The sequence below is a fragment of the Carex rostrata genome, chromosome 15, assembly GCF_964058835.1.
Source record: "Carex rostrata chromosome 15, lpCarRost1.2, whole genome shotgun sequence".
NCBI lineage: Eukaryota > Viridiplantae > Streptophyta > Magnoliopsida > Poales > Cyperaceae > Carex > Carex rostrata.
Window position 1 is genome coordinate 2,773,234 of NC_135932.1, and position 18,254 is coordinate 2,791,487.

The following is an 18,254-nucleotide window of genomic DNA, read 5'->3' on the forward strand; positions in this document are numbered from 1 at the left end:
CTTATAAGAGATGACCAAATAATTATATCAGAATTCATAATTCATACAATTAATTAGAGAATGAGAGTAGAAGCACAAAGATTCATATTAAAGTTTGGAATCTAAAGACAGTAGGGAGAGGAGAGACATTCGATTATGTAGTAAGGGAGAGCAGCTTTTGTTGTATTTCTCCAGCTGCTGCTTTTAGACCTGCTGTAATTGTACTTGCAACTCAAATGAGGCCATATTTAATGCATGTCATTCATGTTTTCTGCATCGCCTCCAGGCTATAGAAAAATCAGAATTAATTGTTGGTATAAATATTTTTTTTATTATATTTAATAAGGCTGCACCAAAATTCAAAGAATCTGATTCAATGCCCATAATATGATAAGACATTAACATGTCACCTATTCACTAGCGAATGACGTGGGGGCTTTTTTCCCGGATGTTTAAAATTTTAATAATTACGGCAACTTTGGTTTTAATAAAAGATTTGGTATTATTGAGTATTTTTTTTATTGGTGTATTTTTTTAGGTAAAAAAATATATTTTTGGACTGACAGTCACAATTTTAATAATAATATTAAAATTATAAAATTGTAAATTAAGATTATATGCCTTATTTGTGATTTAAATAACATGAAATCACAGGAAATAATAAATTATTATTAATGTAATTTTGATTTTGAAAATTGGTATGTAGTAGATTTAGAAAGTTATTTTGATAAGAATAAATTTCTCAAGGTCAAAAAATTAATTTTGGTATGTGAGATCAGTAGTTGAGAAGCTATTTGTCACGAATTAAAATGTTCTAATGAATAATATAATCATTAATAGTTTAAAAAAATGTTCCAAACCGGGGGAGTGGGGGTTGGGGAGCATCATATTATCCCTAAAATAAATCATCAGATTAAATTCTATATTGTAAGCTAAGTCTTGCCATATCTAGTGTTTCTATTTGGACAAAATTAAAAGGGCAAACATTTAAAAAATAATTATTATTATTATCTTTAGGTTAAAAGATTTAAGAGGGTTCCAATTACACCCTTTTTTTGTGACATCTAATTACACTTTTTATTTTCAAAGTTTTCAAATTTCAAACAGTCGATCTAAACCATTCAACATGATGGATATATTAAAGTGTGCTTGCAGATCAAATTTATATATATATATATATATATATATATATATATATATATATATATATATATTTTTTACTATTTATTAAGTATTTTACAAAATTGTTGTTTTCATACCATTGAATTTTTGTACCCATCTTAATAAATAGTAAAAAATAAATAAAAAAATATAAAATTTTACCTGCAAGTACATTTTAACATATCCATCATATTGAACAGTTTAGATCGACTATTTGAACAGTCTTTGAAAACATAGAGTGTAATCCGGTGTCACCAAAAAATAATATAATTTTGGATCCCTCATCGAGGTTTATTTAGGCGACATATTCAAATAATAATGGCCGACAAAAGTTAAATGCATTGTTTAGAGATGTTGTCAATAAAGGTGGATATACGATGCATCATTTTCTCCATAGATATAACTTGATGTGGAGTGGAGTGGAGTTGACTCCTTAATCAATTAACAAGTCTAAAGTCTTGAAAAATTATATTGCAAAGGACTTCATGAATTTCTCAAACATTTTAGGCCCTTTTTCCTATATTATGAATAGTGTAGGGGGGCTTCTTGTAAATTTGATCTCTCTTGGCGCATCTTAGCGGTAAAGGACAAAAAGGCAAACAAATGAAGAGGGCAACTGAATGAAAGTTTCGATTTGAAAGCAATGTGAAACTTCCCTCCGAAGGATAAGCACAAAAAATAGAACCATCGAATTAAGCGCATACTTACAAATCCGTTATACCTAAAATTTTCAAATAAAAAAATTAAATTGCAATTTTTACAATGTCAAATTGGCAAAAATTCAATCAATCTCCATCCAAACCACCTTCCAGAGCTCCATTGTGTAAGCATCAGTGTAACGAGTCACTCAACCACAAGCCCAGTAGCCCACACACAATTCCTTTGCATTGCAATAGGGGCTTAAATTGTGCAGTTAAAAACGAATCATTTAATGTGTCAATAAGTTTGTAGCAAAAACCCGCCCGAGTCGGAGACGGAGTCGTAGCTTGGCCAAGCCGATCGCAGCAGCTTTAACAAGACCTGAGCCTTCCTCTTGGCCCGATCTGAGAACCCGCCTTGCACCATCAGCAACAATTGCCCCATTGCCCCTGCCTTAACCGCCTCAATTTGGAGGCTATCTGATGAACTGACGATTGCCACAAGGGCACCCGCTGCATGCTCGGCTGCACGGCCAATTGCCATAGCCTTGACCAATGCCTTCACGGCTTCTGCCCCGCCACCTGCTCCACTTATGACCGCCTCTCTGCCTCCCTCTACCCGGCACATCAATTCAACCGCAGCGGCCCCACGCTCTGTTTCGACCTCTCCCAATTTTCTCATCACTGCCTTAGCAGCCCCGGCCTGAACTGCACGTACTCTATTCTCTTTTAAAAGACACATGGCAAAAATGCTCCTGATGCCAACTCTTACTGCACGGGAATTCGACTTTTCTTCAGTTAGTCTGACTAAGCCGTGAATTATGCCGTCAGTTTCACCTAAAGCGGATCGAGCTGTGGAGGATACGGCTGAGCTCACCTCCACTACCGCACCAGCATTGATTCGAGCCTCTAGAGATGAGCTGTGCAGTAGAATTTCACTCAGCCGGTTTAACCGGTCAGGCCGGGCAGCAATATCAGCCTCGGCCTCAGGCTCACCTAACCCGACCATTGCCAACACAGCCATGGATTCAGATTCAAGATCCAAATCCGAATCCAAACCCAAACCCTCGAAAGCAATATCCAGTAAAGCTGATCTGGTCTCACTAGTAGCCATGACAACCCGATTCTTTTCAGATTCCCGGGCTAGAGCCCTTAGTCGTCTAACAGCGGCTGCACGTGCGGCCACGCCACCCCCTCCTGAGCCTGCTTGAGCCAGAAGGATCCGCACGTGATCGGGCTCAGCAGGTTGCTTAGGAGTAGGGATCCGCTCGATTCCGAATGAACGATTGGCGACGCACCACTCCTGGATGAGGCGGCGGAGAGTGTGATTGGGTATGAGAGTGAAGTCCGACAGTGGAGCACGAGTGACCGGGCAAGTGGTGTTGCCAGTTGCGACCCAGGATTCGATGCTGGCGCGGTCGTATGTCTGGCCGGTGCAGACCGTGACTGGGTCCCGCATGAGCTCGAGGGAGATAGGGCAGCGAAAGTACCAGGGGATTTGGAAGTTGGAGGGATCTAGAGGGGAGATGGTTCCAGGCATGTTGACTTGCTGTAATTGGTAATGCGGGAGGTGGGTGAGGAAGGAGAAGAGGGTATATATGTAGATGGGGAAGACTGGTGCACGTGCGGGTTGTGGGCCGGGTGTTTTTGTTCGGCCCAACGGAGCGGGCAACAACAGCAGGCCTCGGTGCACTTTTTGCAATTTTTCAGTTATACTCCTGAGAGTACTCATATTTATTAAATGATGTATTCTTTACTCAATCTTGATGCGTGGCATTATGTACTCAATGAAACAGTATGGTACCCCAACAAATTATACTTGCGTTTGGACTGACTTTATTTTTGCTTCCTTTTTATCTCTTCGTGGACCCACTAGTTGTATTCAAGGAACTTGTACTTAATGAAGCGTGCACGGGCTACTTAATGACAAGCCAAAGAAAATCGTATGGTGCTAATTATTATGATTAATAACATCGTTAATTGTTACTTTGCATGCAAGTATCAAACAACTAATTGGCATATGAGTTTCTGCTTTGACAATATTGTAGATATCAACGAAATGCTTTTGTATGTTATGGAGGTTATGTTGATTTTGTTCCGAAGACTTCGAGAAATTTTTTATCTTGTTATCTAAAAGACTAAAATGTACTTCCGCTATCCTAAAAAAATTATGGATAGATAATACAAATTATTAGGTGTAGAACTGATAATAAGCTTGATGAGAAAAAAAAAATGTCAAATTGTTCATGCATTTTCCATATTTATTCACAAAGATATTGAGCATTAACTAAACATTCTTTTCTTGAAAACTAATGAAGCACAAAAATTTCATAAAAAATGTACATACCGAATATGTAATGTTTTCAATCTTAAATAAAAACATTACAATCTTAAATAAAATTAGTGTGTGCTTGAATGAAGCACGTCGACATATTTGTGAAAATTTATTGTAACAAAATTACAATACTAAATATTAATTCATTCAAATAAAGTAGAGGTAATGTTTTCAAACTTGAGCAAAATTAACGTGCCTATAGAGTTTTTTTGCATATAGTCAAATAAATGCTCATGTATCATTTAGAATTTGAAAATATTCTACATTTCTTTTACGTCTTTTTGCAAACTAATTCCATGTGCTATGAGTTCATCTATGCAAGTTTCCATTTTTTATTAGCACACTTTACGGGGATAAAAACTGTTATGCTGAATCGCACGAATCGGTGATTCATGCAATTCAGCAAAAATAGAATGGGGAACATACAAATTTAATCATACAACGAAAATACATTTGTTTTGCTCATTTGGACAATTGGACGACAAACTTTCCATCAGTTAGTGATCGTTTAATTGCAAAATTCTCATTTAAAAAAAGAAGTCTTATTTTTCTTTTTATATATAAGAAACTCTTGTTCTCTTAAAAATCTATGAGCTTGGAGACTTCAGTATTACAAGGGGTTAGTTAACAGGTTTTGATTCTCAATTTATGTTCAAAAAATCTCTACGAGCTTGATCGGTTATATAAGAAATAGTGGATGCAACAGTGGTTAGTTAACAGGTTTTGATTCTCAATTTATGTTCAAAAAATCTCTACAAGCTTGATCGGTTATAAAAGAAATAGTGGATGTAACAGGGAAATTGTAGAATGAAGAACATACATTTTTTGTTTCAATATATTGCACTTGTGTTCGGTAAGAGAAACAATAGGAACAATGGCAATGAGCACTGATTAAAGTATTAAAATGGTAAGAAATGATCATTATAGCTTCATTGACCCTTCTGCTTATATTCTGGTTAATGGTTATTGCATAGTATATTGTTTGTGAGAATGATTTGTTGCAAAGGAAACCATGACTTGTTGCTCCAATTTGAGTTGAAAATAATTGTTTGTCAGTATCAATTTTAGTAATTGTCTGTGATAATGATAATTGTTATTTAGTAATTTTATGATCATTGTACTAATTTCATGAACACTTCACCAATTTTCATGCATAATCATTGTACCAATTTGTCTTGTAATTTTTTTTGTAAATTTTGTCAATAGAGAATGAACAAATACTACAAGAATGGACCTAAATTTTCAGTTGATTCATCTTCACAAGAACCTCCTTATGATCCCGCTCTACCCCTAGTAAATGTTCGTCTACATCTAGCAAAATTTCTAACTTCGCCACTGTCTATATAAGAATAGATGATTTAGAATGAAATTTCAACTTGCGAGATCAGTACTGAGATAAACAAATTAAGTTACCTTTTTTAGGGAATTTCTTTATAATTAATATTTTGACAACTTTAATAGTGTACTTTTAAGGGTTAAGTTTAATTATTTTTAAAAATATTTATAAATATGATATTGGACTTAATTCGGTTGATGAGCGGACAGCGGTAAAACTTGAATCAAGTTCGATAATTTTTCATGTGTATCATATAGATATAATGCATATAATATTTCAATGGTCAGATTTAATATGATAAAAGTATTTATACTATTATTAAAACTATCAAATTAATATATTGTTAATGGATCCCACATTATTTTTAAAACATATTAATGATTACAGCGAAAAAACTTTTTCTGGACAGCTTTTTTGTGATATTTTTGGAAGAGCAGCTACCAATATATAACTACCAAAGGACCAAATCAGAAAACAACCCACCATAAATTCATAATACACAAGTTGTCAAAATCCACATGCCTTTCGGTTCTGTTCTGCCCGTTTTTGGCGTTTATCATCTCGCTCCCGTTCCCATCATTGCCAAATTCTCCAATCAATTCTCCCTGGCCCACCGATCAGAACCCAACGGACCGGATACCCTCTCGTGCCACCCGTGGGTTTTTGTGCTTCGTTAAAATTGTCGGCAGTTGGAACGCATCCCGGCCGCCAGATCTTCTAACGCACGGAACTCGAGGCATCGGACGGTGTAGATCTTCCGGGTCAAATATGTAGGGGTCTCGGGTGGTGGGCGGTCAAACATCTAAAACAGAAATCGGATAGGGGCGATGGGCCCCGCGCATGCAGCATCTTTCCGAACGAATCAATTTTACAATCTTTTACTAATTTCTAAAAATGGTCGCATCTCATCGGGCATCTTCGAAACGAATCTCTCCATCAGTCCATTTAATTACTTGTAAAACGTAGTAGAATGAATGAGTGGATTGGAAGAAGTCCTGTAGCAAGCTGGCACATATTGGCTCATATATCCGAGGCTCCCCTCCTCTCCTCGCGCCTGGGCCTCGGGGTACAAATATTCTGTGAAGACCACGCCAATTGCTTGGACCAGACCAGATGTTAGCCCGCAAACAGGAAACACCTCTCCTTCCATCCAATGAGAAATCGACACACAAGGGTACAGGTTCCCCCCTGCCGATAACCAGAAGAAATTTAATACTGTGAAGTGTGAAGTGTGAACCATTCAAGTAATAAACAGCAGCCATCGACTCGTCTGTGTAACTGAGACCAGATCCCCGGCAATTGCACGGTGCTGCGCCACAGTGCTGCTATTGGGTGGATCAGATGGAAATTGATACGCGGCACCGTAGCCAAGAGTCCAAGACAAAAAGTAGAAAAGAAAACCAGCGGTGTACTGTTGCATGGCACAGTAATACAAACATAAACATCTATTTAATGGGGACCAAAAATTATTTAATGAAGAACTAGAGAAGAAATAATTATGCTGTGTTAATAAATTCTAGACATTATATTTATCGTCTTGAAAGGTTTAGGTTTCGCATTAATTAACTTGTTTATTTCAAAATAATTTACTTTCGAAATAAATGATTGTTATTTTGAAGGCTTAGATTTTTCTTTAACCCTCAACTCGTACTCAATTATTATTTCTCTCTCAACATTCAATATTTTATTATATTACGTTGGAAGAAATGTGTCTTCATACGGAGTACGGATCAACCATCAAATGATGATGAAAGTTCGCGGTCAAAAAGAAGATAAGACGAGAAAGCGGGCAGAGTAAAATTGAGATATCATTTCTCTTGATCAAGTATATTTTTTTTGTAAGTCGGAGGTCATATTGTCTAACTTTCTTAATATTTATGAATGATTTTTTATTTGGATTTTAAATCTGTAATCTCTTGCGCACAAAACATTATCTTAATCACTAGATCAAAGATTGATTCTCCTCTTGATCAAGTATTGAGTCCGGCTATTAATAGTATCAATGTATTTCAATCATAGTGACACAAATTTCAAAATCTATCAAATATGTTTCAAACAACATATCTAAACTGTTCAAATCAATCTTCCTTATGAGTGATGCATTTACAGACAAAATCTGTAAATTTTCGAAGCCATTTTTTGGAAAATCAAGCAGTAAAAAAAGAAACAGATTTTTAAGGTAATTTTAATGCATTAATTTTTTTTTTTTTTTTTTTACCATTTGGCTTCATATAAAAATAAATTCGAAGATTTAAAATTTTTGCATGTAAATGCATCACTTATTAGGTAGATTGGATTGAATGGTTTAGATATGTTGTTCAAAGTATGGTGGATGTATTTTGAAGTGAATGTCAGTGTGTTACTACGACTGAAATAACACCGATGTGATAGTAACCGGAATCATATTCCGACTACTATGATATCAATATTATTTCAACTATAGTGATATTGTTTTAAAATCCATCAGACAAGCTTCAAACATCAAATCAGAAATATTTATCTTTTCTTACTAGTGATGCAGTAGATAAATGGGCCCCGTTAAATTTTGCAGTTTGTCTTTTTTTTTTTTTAAATCATGATACAAACTGTCCTCTTCTAACAAATTTTAAACAAAAAGTCATTATAATTCCTCTTTTATATTCTCTTTTCTTTAACGAAGACGTTATCCACAGCACGTCCTAAAAGAACTTGAGATAATGTGACAGAAAAGAAAATGAGTATAAAAGAAAGTTCACAGGAATATTGTTTGTTAATTTTTTTCCGAAAAACATAGTTTGTTTTATAATTTTGAAATAAGATAAAATTGTAAATTATCGTTTCGAACACTTTGAAGAATTCACTTGCTTAATCTTAAGAAAGGTTAAATTGATGTGGCCGCTGGCTAGTATTATTTGGAGAAAAAGGTGTTATTCTAGAAAATAATTTAGTACTCGCCATGAATATCACACCCTCTTGATTGAATTGATGGGGCCACTGACCAGTGTTGCCACGCGTGCAAGGAAGGGAATAAGAAAAGGAAGCGGGACCCACAGACAGTTGGTGGGCTAGGCGTTGTCTCCAGTCAACCAGGCAGGAACGCCGAGTCCGGCCAGCCCGGCCCCAGCTCTTTCTCCTTCTTGCTTCGCGTGCACGTGCTATGCCTGGCCCGCACGTGTTGACAGCTGTCTCCTTTCATCCAGCTCTCCTCTCCTTAATGCCTTCTGGTTTTATGCATCATTTAATGGAGTTCCTTATCTGTAGCAGCTCATCAGAATACAAAAAGTGATTTGTTACATAGGTTTGACATACAGAATGTGATACTGAATATTACTGTACCTTTCATGGGTTTTGACTGCATCCGGTTCCGGTCTCTTTCTTTTCCGTTCTTTGATGGAATCAAATATTCTTCTTTCCTTTTTATCCGTCGGGACCCGCTCGGACTAATGTGTAAAGCCAGTAAAGGTAGCATGACTTGTCACATGCGTATTGAGTCATTTAACCTAACAGTTAGTTTTTTTTTTTTTTTTTTTGAGAAAAACCCGTAGGTATACTTTATTGAATGAGAAATTGTTACACTACGGCTCTTAAAGAGCATACAACAGCAATAACTTACTAAAGATTGCATCAGAAATTAAAATGTCAACAGTAAGTAAAATTAATCTAAAAAACTTCAACTTCCTAATCTAAGAGAACACTCTAAAATGTGTATTCAAGAGGTGTCTCTCAATTCCCAGTTGCTCAATCAGAGTTTCTGCATTGGTACCCGATGGACACTAATGCTTTCTTATATTTTTTAGAAAAAACTGTACACAAAAATGTAGATTAAAAGGAATAATTAGTATAATTCAAGCAGCAGTTTTCATTTTAGAAAAATGTACTTCACTTGCATTAGGGAACGGTAATTTTCCTTTTCATAATTAAATCAGGGAGAATATGAAGAGCTCATAATTTATAAACAAAAAAACTAGCACTTTGATTTAGTTATTATATAAATATAAATATCTCCATTCATTTCTAGTTTCGTGAAGTTGTTAAAATTTAAATGTATTCAGTTTTTATGTTATGCATTCAAATTTCTATTATGTATTGTGGATACAGGTTCAGTTAGAAGTTTCTATGTATGGAATAAAAACGATATGATTACTTTTGACTGAGTTATGGACTGTTCATTGCTTTAACATATTATAAAATAGAGTTGAATAAGAAATTAAGACCGTATAGCTCGTGACGATACTTCAACTTTTATTTTTTATAAACCGAATAAAAGTGAGACTAAAAGTGATGAATGATTGAATTGCATATCAATGTGATCAATAATGAGTAAAGTGAAAGGAAGAGGAAACGAAGGCATAAAAATTGAGAAAAATAATATAAAATGAGATCAACGAACACAGAAAGAGAAAATATAAACAAAAAAATAAATAACAGTAATTGAGAAGATGAATGATTTATTCATATCATAAACTATGAACATTATAAGTTCTCTCTCATTTTTTTCTCAACCACACTTCTCTCAAAAAATGAACTTTTAACTTTATCCTTTAGTGTCATGTAATATCACTGACAAAATATACCTCCTTTGTCAATTCTAATCATTTAAACTTACTGTAAGGTACTTATGATGAATATGAATTAAAAGAAGATAGTACTTTTGGTGAGAAATAGTTGTTGCTCTCTTTTTTTTTTGATAAAAGTGGCTTAATCACCACCGATTTCATTACTCGAACGAAACCTACAAAGTTAGACAAAAGTGGTACCAAGCTGATACCAATCAAACCCAACAACATACCAAACAAACCATATCAATCACCTAGGAATATCTATAAAAAAAAACTACATAGCAGCCAACAACTATCAAAAGAAACAACCAACTAATCATCACTAACAACTAGGCTATTAGCGGCTGCTGAACTTCTTGGCTGTACCCCACTTATTTCTACTATGTTCTCCTCCTGAAAACTATCGTCATCAAGCTGACGCTCTAAACCACTTGTTCCAGCTACTCTCTCCTCCTGCAAAAGAAAATTATCAAAGGCAACAGGCAAGTGCAACACATCAGTAGGTAGAACTAAAGATAATGTAAGAAGAGTACCCATTCCTTTGGATTTCACCCAAAATTGTGCTAAAGAAATAATTTGAGATCCTATAGATCTAAGAGAAATATGAATCCCCTCAAAACAAAGTTTATTCCTTGTTAACCACATAACCCAAAGTATTGCCCCTCTCACAAGTTCGATCAAATACTTATATTTAAAAGGAATTAAAGCATCAATAAACCACAATTCTTCTATAGTCATAATATCAAACGTAAAGTTGTTATAATCAGCTATCCAATTCCAAATTGTTCTAAAAAATGTACATTGCAAAAATAAATGATCTATTGTTTCAGGAGCCCCACAAAATAAACAAGCTACATCTCCTAACCAACCCCGTTCGCTCAAATTTACTCTAGTCAGAATCTTTCTTTGCTTAACAAGCCACAAGAAAATTTTAATCTTAAAAGGAATCTTTGCTCTCCTAATAGAATCAAAAGTAACATTTTGAATCCCTCCATACTCAAACCAGGTATAGAAAGAGTGAACCGTAAATTTACCATTATTGTTCCATCTCCAACTCAAAGTATCAGCCTGATCACTATCCAATTGCACTACCCTAAGTTGAGAAACTAAACTACACCATTCTTCTCTAAGCGCCCCTGTTAGTTGCCTCCTAAAAGTCAAGTTAATAGTACCAGAATCTAAAACTGATGCTACAGATATACCAGTGTTAGTTGCTACTGAATACAACTGCGGATATAATTCACTTAAAAGACATTCTCCCATCCACCTATCTGTCCAAAACATAACCTCCTTTCCATTACCTACTGTTTTCTTAAATCCTAAGTCAACTATTCTTTTTAGTTTAAAAACATTCCTCCAGAAGGTTGACATCTGATAACTACACCCATGCAACCCATATTTAGCTAAAAGAATATCCTTCCACATCCCTACAACTATAGGATCATTATATCTATACCACCATTTAGCTAATAGAGCTACATTCATAGTACGCAAGTTTAAAAGACCCAAACCACCTTGTGATTTCATATCACAGACTACTGACCACAAAACTAAAGAAATCTTTTTTCTAACTGAACTACCCCCGTACCATAAAAATCTCCTCCTAAGTTTGTCCATATGCTTTCTAATTTGAACATGCATTTTATACAAAGCAAGCCAATATAAAGGAATAGCAGAAATTACTGCATTTAGTAGTGTTACTCGACCCCCTATAGATAGTAATTTACTTTTCCAGCCTTGTAACTTTTTCTCAATTTTATCAATTAATACATGCGAACAATCAATAGGAACAGCTTTCCAATGAACAGGTACACCTAAGTAAGTTATAGGCAATTGACCTATTGTACAACCAAACCTATCAGCTAATCTCGTACTTTCCAACTCAGTCAAATTTAGTGGTATCATAACAATCTTATGGTAATTAATTTTCAAACCAGTCATGTTCTCAAAACCTATCAATAATAATTTGAGTGTTTCTACCATCTTATCACTAGCCTCTAGAAAAAGTAGGGTATCATCCGCAAAATGAAGATTCAAAATATCCCCAACACCTAGTTGTTGCTCTCCTTAATTTCTTGAAAGAAAGCAATGGAAGCCGTCAATTCGATTCGCTACACGATTGCTTCATAGACAGAGAAGCAGCCGAATATATTTCCCTCGATAGGTTTTGAGCACCTGATTTCCGGGTGCGTGTCCTCTGAGATATCTCAACTTTTGCGTGACCGACGTGTCCGGTGCCTATTCGGGGTGATGTAGGGGTCAGTATTATGTGTGCTTTGAGATTCGTGCAGATAGTATTTAAACGGTTGGGATTTTCCAAAAAGTCACGCAAAGTTTGAGATATCTCAAAGGATACGGAATTTCTGCCCATTTTAATGATGTTGGATTTTATGTGGCTTACACACAATATAATTTGAGCTGCGTCTCTTTTGACGAGTGACAAGTGACAACCATAGTGACAAATGAATTATTTGGGTTCGGTTCGACAAGATCAAAAATTCGTGATTCGGAAATAATTCGGATATAATTCGGGGATGATTCGGAATTATCCGAATCAGAAATCTCAGTCCTGCAAGGGAGCCAAAAAAAACCAAAAAAAAAAATGTTCTTGGAAAAATTTGTGAATAATTCATAAAATTAGGGAAAAGTTCGTAAAATTCGGAAATTATTCTGGTTTAATTTGGTCAAAGTTCGATCAACCAAATAATTCGGCGTTCAGTTTGACATCACCCAAAAAAAGAATTAAATAGATATAATTCAGGTATCTTGTCACTATGGTGACAACTAAAGTTAAAGTATCTTCATTATTGTTGAACAAAAATCACTACACCACATAATACTTAACAAAAGCTGCATAAAACAATAAGCCCATTACATCATCATATGTATTTAATTTCCCATTTCCAGGCATTTAATATCATGGCGTACTAGATTTCTGATAGAAACGCGTCAAATACAAAACCATTATTTTTCTTGTTGCAAAGCTTATTTAATTGATATTTTTTAATCATACTTTATCAGGTTGTTGCAGGCATTTAAGTGTAAAATGCCAAGGAGTTTCGCTCCCAATCATGCAAGAATCATGACTTCTCCATAAACAATTTTGTAATATAAATATATAGAATTGTATATTTTTTTTATTTGTTAGTGGTAAGCTTTTAAACAGAGACACTTGATCCTATATATGTTATGTTCTTAGTTAATATTGGAGAATGAATTTATCGAGTATATTTTTTATTGAGTGAGTCTATGGTACTATGCATATTACGATTTGTTACCGTGCTACGGCTCTATATTTGAGTTTTCAAATCCTAACGGTCGATCCGAACCATTCATCTTGTTCTCCATATTAATATGTATTTGGAGACCAGGTTTTACATTTTTTTGAAATTTTTTTACTATTTTTTTAGATTTATTGAAAATCACTGTTTTTGGATGGTCCAGAATTTTCAAATCAAGTGATTTTCTAAATATCTAAAAAAAATAGTAAAAAAATTTCAAAAAATGTAAAATTTGGTCTCCAAACACATATTAATATGGAGAACAAGATGAACGGTTCGGATCGACCGTTAGGATTTGAAAACTCAAATATAGAGCTGTAGCACAATAACAACCCGTGATATGCATAGTCCATAGACTCACTCTTTTTTATTTTCTTTGTTTAACTTCAATTAGTTTGATCCTTGCACAACTAAATATGTAAAATCACAAATGAACCAAACACATGGCTAGAAATTACAAAATATAAATTTATAAAGCTATTGCCTAAATTTTAAGTGTCTATTTATATTGTTTGCCTGAGTTGGCCCGATTATATTAAAGAAAAAGAAATGGGAAATGGGAGACTGTTGTCAATTTTATCAATGATTAGCATCCTAATCCAACGGCTAGAATACGGAGCAGGAAGCTTCCTGGTTACATCCAATATAATGTTAATAAATTACCCAAAATAAAACTATTAATAAATTGAGAGCGGATAAGCTTGTTTGACTACTGCCAAGAAATCACCGTGAAGAACGTGACTGTTAATATTTTTTTAAAGTTTCCAGATTAAAATAATATAAACAGGTTTCCTTTGTATTGGTTGCTGTGAATTGTTTTTACTTCTATCTGGTCAGAACAGATAATCAGCCTATGGCAAATATGTTCTCACGTGCTCTTGTCAACTCAAATATATCCAGTGAAATTCAAAGACAGCATGTAGCTGTATGTAGTACAAACACACAATCATTTATCATCTCTAAACTCCGATCTACCTTCACGTGCAAATCCAAGATTGCACATGAAATTAATGATACTTAAATCTGAGTTATATTTAACTGTGCATTAGCTCCGTTTTTGCATCATTCACTATTACATCGACATCGACAGCTTATCACCAGCTGCACAAAGAATTCCCTCAAAAAAATAAACTGAACAAAGAAAAGGAATTATCGGCCCAATGGATTTAGGCCCAGATATGGAGAGAGCGAACTACTGGATCGTTATTTTAGCATTTAAACAGTGCTACACTGATACGATGATATCTATTCTTAATTTCTTCTATATTAATTTTCGATGTGTCTTTTTACTGTAGTTGAATAGTGTTTTCTACAGTTCTCGATACAGTAGAGCGTGACAAGTGGGACCCACCAGCAGACCTCTATACGTAGTGATAAGTGAGAAGATTTATCGTTAGGATAAGGCCCAGAATAGAATTGAAATTGAGCTAACAAATACCCACTTGCCGAACCGTCATGAACAAGAGATGCGGAGGCCGGTTTGCAGAGGGTCCGGTTTTTTCTAAGTACATCGGGCAAAAGCTTGTCCGATGCTCTTTTCTAAGCCCTGTGATCCATCGTTGAGATTCTTACAAGCAGAATTAAACCTGCACTAATTTTAGCTGTCCCGTGAATCTTAACTATACACGTAAATTTTGATGCAGATTGGACGACTTAGACGAGACATCAGACGGATTTTGATATGATGCTCAAGGCAACTCCCTTCAACGGAGAATGACTAATCGGCCCGAATAATCCAATTGATTGGCCATGTTTCGTTTAGTCCGTACAGTTGCTATATGGATCAGTATTCAGAAATTGGGTAAGCCGTTTGCACAGGTCGTATTATTTATTAATTTTCTGGCCTATTTTTTAACCAAGCAAACCGTTGTATCAATTAAATGACCAGCCCGTTATATCAATCAAAGTAGTAGTCCAATTGATGGTGTTTGGAGCACTCTAGTAGTGTCTCCAGATGGCTAGATAACATGACATTTTCAATCCTAATACAACACTCCAATGAAAGGTGTTTGGACCACTATAGTAGTGACTCTATAGAGCAAGATAATGGGGCATTTGAAACTCTAATACAACACTTCAATTGAAGGTGTTTGGAGCACACTAGTAGTGTCTCTATATAGCAAGATAATGGAGCATTTACAACACTTATACAATACTTCAATTGAAGATGTTTGGAGCACTCTAGTAGTGACTCTATATAGCAAGATAATCGAGCATTTACAACCCTAATACAACACTTCAATGGTAGGTGTTTGAAGCACACTCTAGTATTGTTTCTATATGGCATGATAATAAGTCACTTACAACCCTAATACAACACTCCAATTAAAGGTGTTTGGAGCACTCTAGTAGTGTCTCTATATAGTAAGATAATCGAGCATTTACCTAATACAACACTCCAATTGAAGGTGCTTGGAGCACTGTAGTAGTGACTCTATATAGCAAGATAAGACGACATTTACAACCCTAATACAACACTCCAATTGATGGTGTTTGGAGCACTCTACCAGTGTCTCCAGATGGCTAGATAACAGGGCATTTCCAATCCTAATACAACACTCCAATGGAAGGTGTTTGGAGCACAATAGTAGTAACTCTATAGAGCAAGATAATGGGACATTTGAAACCCTAATACAACAGTCAAACTGAGGTGTTTGGAGCACACTAGTCGTAACTCTATATAGCTAGATAATATGGTATTTAAAACCCTAATACAATACTCCAATTGAAGGTGTTTGGAGCACACTAATAGTGTCTCCATATAGCAAAATAATATGGCATTTACAACCCTACAACAACACTCCAATTTAAGGTGTATGGAGCACTCTAGTAGTGTCTCAAGATGGCAAGATAACATGACATTTACAACCCTAATACAATGTTGGGGTTTATCGCGGGTGCTAACCAAAACCCCTTTTAGGCTTAAGGTGCGGAATGACCGTAGAACAAAAATTTCTACAACCAACTTAAGCTCAGGATTAAACGGGGTATGTCAGGAAACTTTCCAAGGCGGTCCACCTTCAGTATTCCTTTGGCATCAAAACCCAATTTAATCCTTTCACAGATCTACTCCATGATTGATTTCTAAAACTTTAATCTACTTACAAATTAAATAGATTAATATAACATATTTATACCTTGTTTCCAAATCACAGTTGGAATGCAGACCGAGCGAGTAGAGCCTCACCAGGGAAGGAATCGACTCGGAACGGAGCATCAGACGTCTAATGCCTCTATCAGTTATCCACCAGGACTAACCGAAGAGCGGTTTATTTCTTCTGCCAGAAATACCGTAAACCGCAGAATTCTGCAAAAACACTATTCACGGGGAAAAGACAAAAACCCGTAAATACGAATTTTCGGTTGCTCAGTTTCATCAATATGCAAAACTGACATACCGCGAAATTCGGTAAAATACTATTCATCGATCCCGTAAATATACTCCACAACAACCCGCAAGATTATACGTCAACTACGTATAACTTTCTTTTCTCAACCGAAACACTATTTGAGAGAGAAACCGAGAAAGAGAGAAAATACCGATTCGATTCTGCACGAAACGATACAAGTGAATTAGTAAATTTTCTCTCTACCCCCTCCACCCCTATTTATAGTGTTTAGGGTCGGTTGCAAAAGACCAAAATGCCCTCCAAGTTCGGCCTATTTACAAGGTATGCCATTGACACCTCATCCTTTTATATGTGAAATGACCAAAATACCCCTTCCACACCCTTCCACACTCTTCTCCATGTTTCTACACATGCAAGGTGGCATAGGTGTGAAATGACCATTTTGCCCTTGTGGATAGGATTGATGACATGTCATCTGAATAGGATCAATGACATGTCATGCGGATAAGGACGAATCTGAAAAGACCCGAATGCCCTCGGCCCGAACACAAATAATATTCGTATAATTATTCTGAACAATTATATATATATTTTTCTTGCGGTTTGTTGTTTCGGTAATTTATACAACGTGTCCTGCACATTTATAAATTAACCGGTTAACTTTTATACAACGTGTCACACACGTTTATAAATTAACCAATATTTTTGCTTGTTATTTTTACATAACATTTATAATTTAATTATAACACGTATAATTAATTATAACCATCTTACTATTGATCATAACCAATTTATAATCAATCACAATAAGATTCTCCGATTAACTCCTATATGGTGTGACCCAATAGGATCTGTGTTATGTTGGTAAATAGAGTTAAAACTGTTTTAACTTCTATAATCATGGGTGGCATCTGGCAACACATCATGACCATCCAATTACACAGATGATGCTGTACTGTACAATATCACGATCCAGTAAACAATTTACTTGTGTCTGTTCTTCTGTCTCATAGCTATCAGATCAGTTTCAAGGTAGATGTGTGTCATCCTTGCTAACTGAATCTTTTCTTGATCTTGAGCAGATTATCAAATATAATTACTCTTGTAATTATACCGCTAGCAGATAATCTTACTCTATCAAGGGGCCCAGTGATGCTATAGCTCGTATAGAGATACGAGGGACAAATAGTATTCTTGGTAAACTATCACTTCCTCAGCTAAGCTATACATATGGAAAAGCTACCGTTATGACTGCTTTTTACGGACAGCGGTGGATAACAATCACACATACATATTTTTCAGTGGGAACGATAAATACCTCATACTGTAGAACGTGACACTAAATGAAAACATAAATGACACGAACACAATTCTATTTAATGTTTCATTCGGGGTCTGTCAAATACCATGTTCCTAGAACATGTATCTATGTGATTAAAATGACATCTCGTGTCAGGTGGTTTGTAAAACTTAACCATCTTTTAATCCACATACTAACCTTATCGCGGTAATTAGTGTTCCTGCTAATTACCTTGGTCAGTGACCTTTTAAGAGTATATATCATCTATATTATGGAGTTTCACAATTTCAGTCATGAACTCGAAATGATCCATAAATTCAATAATACTCAAGGCAA

General features: G+C 35.4%; 1 protein-coding gene across 1 annotated transcript; it reads right to left on the minus strand.

The window, feature by feature from the left end:
* Window positions 1-1,806: 1,806 nt before the first annotated feature.
* LOC144566376 (U-box domain-containing protein 25-like) lies at window positions 1,807-3,362 on the minus strand. The gene has a single exon (XM_078316394.1). The coding sequence runs from the start codon at window positions 3,316-3,318 to the stop codon at window positions 2,077-2,079; it is 1,242 nt and encodes a 413-aa protein (XP_078172520.1). The 5' UTR covers window positions 3,319-3,362; the 3' UTR covers window positions 1,807-2,076.
* Between the last annotated feature and the right edge of the window lie 14,892 nt (window positions 3,363-18,254).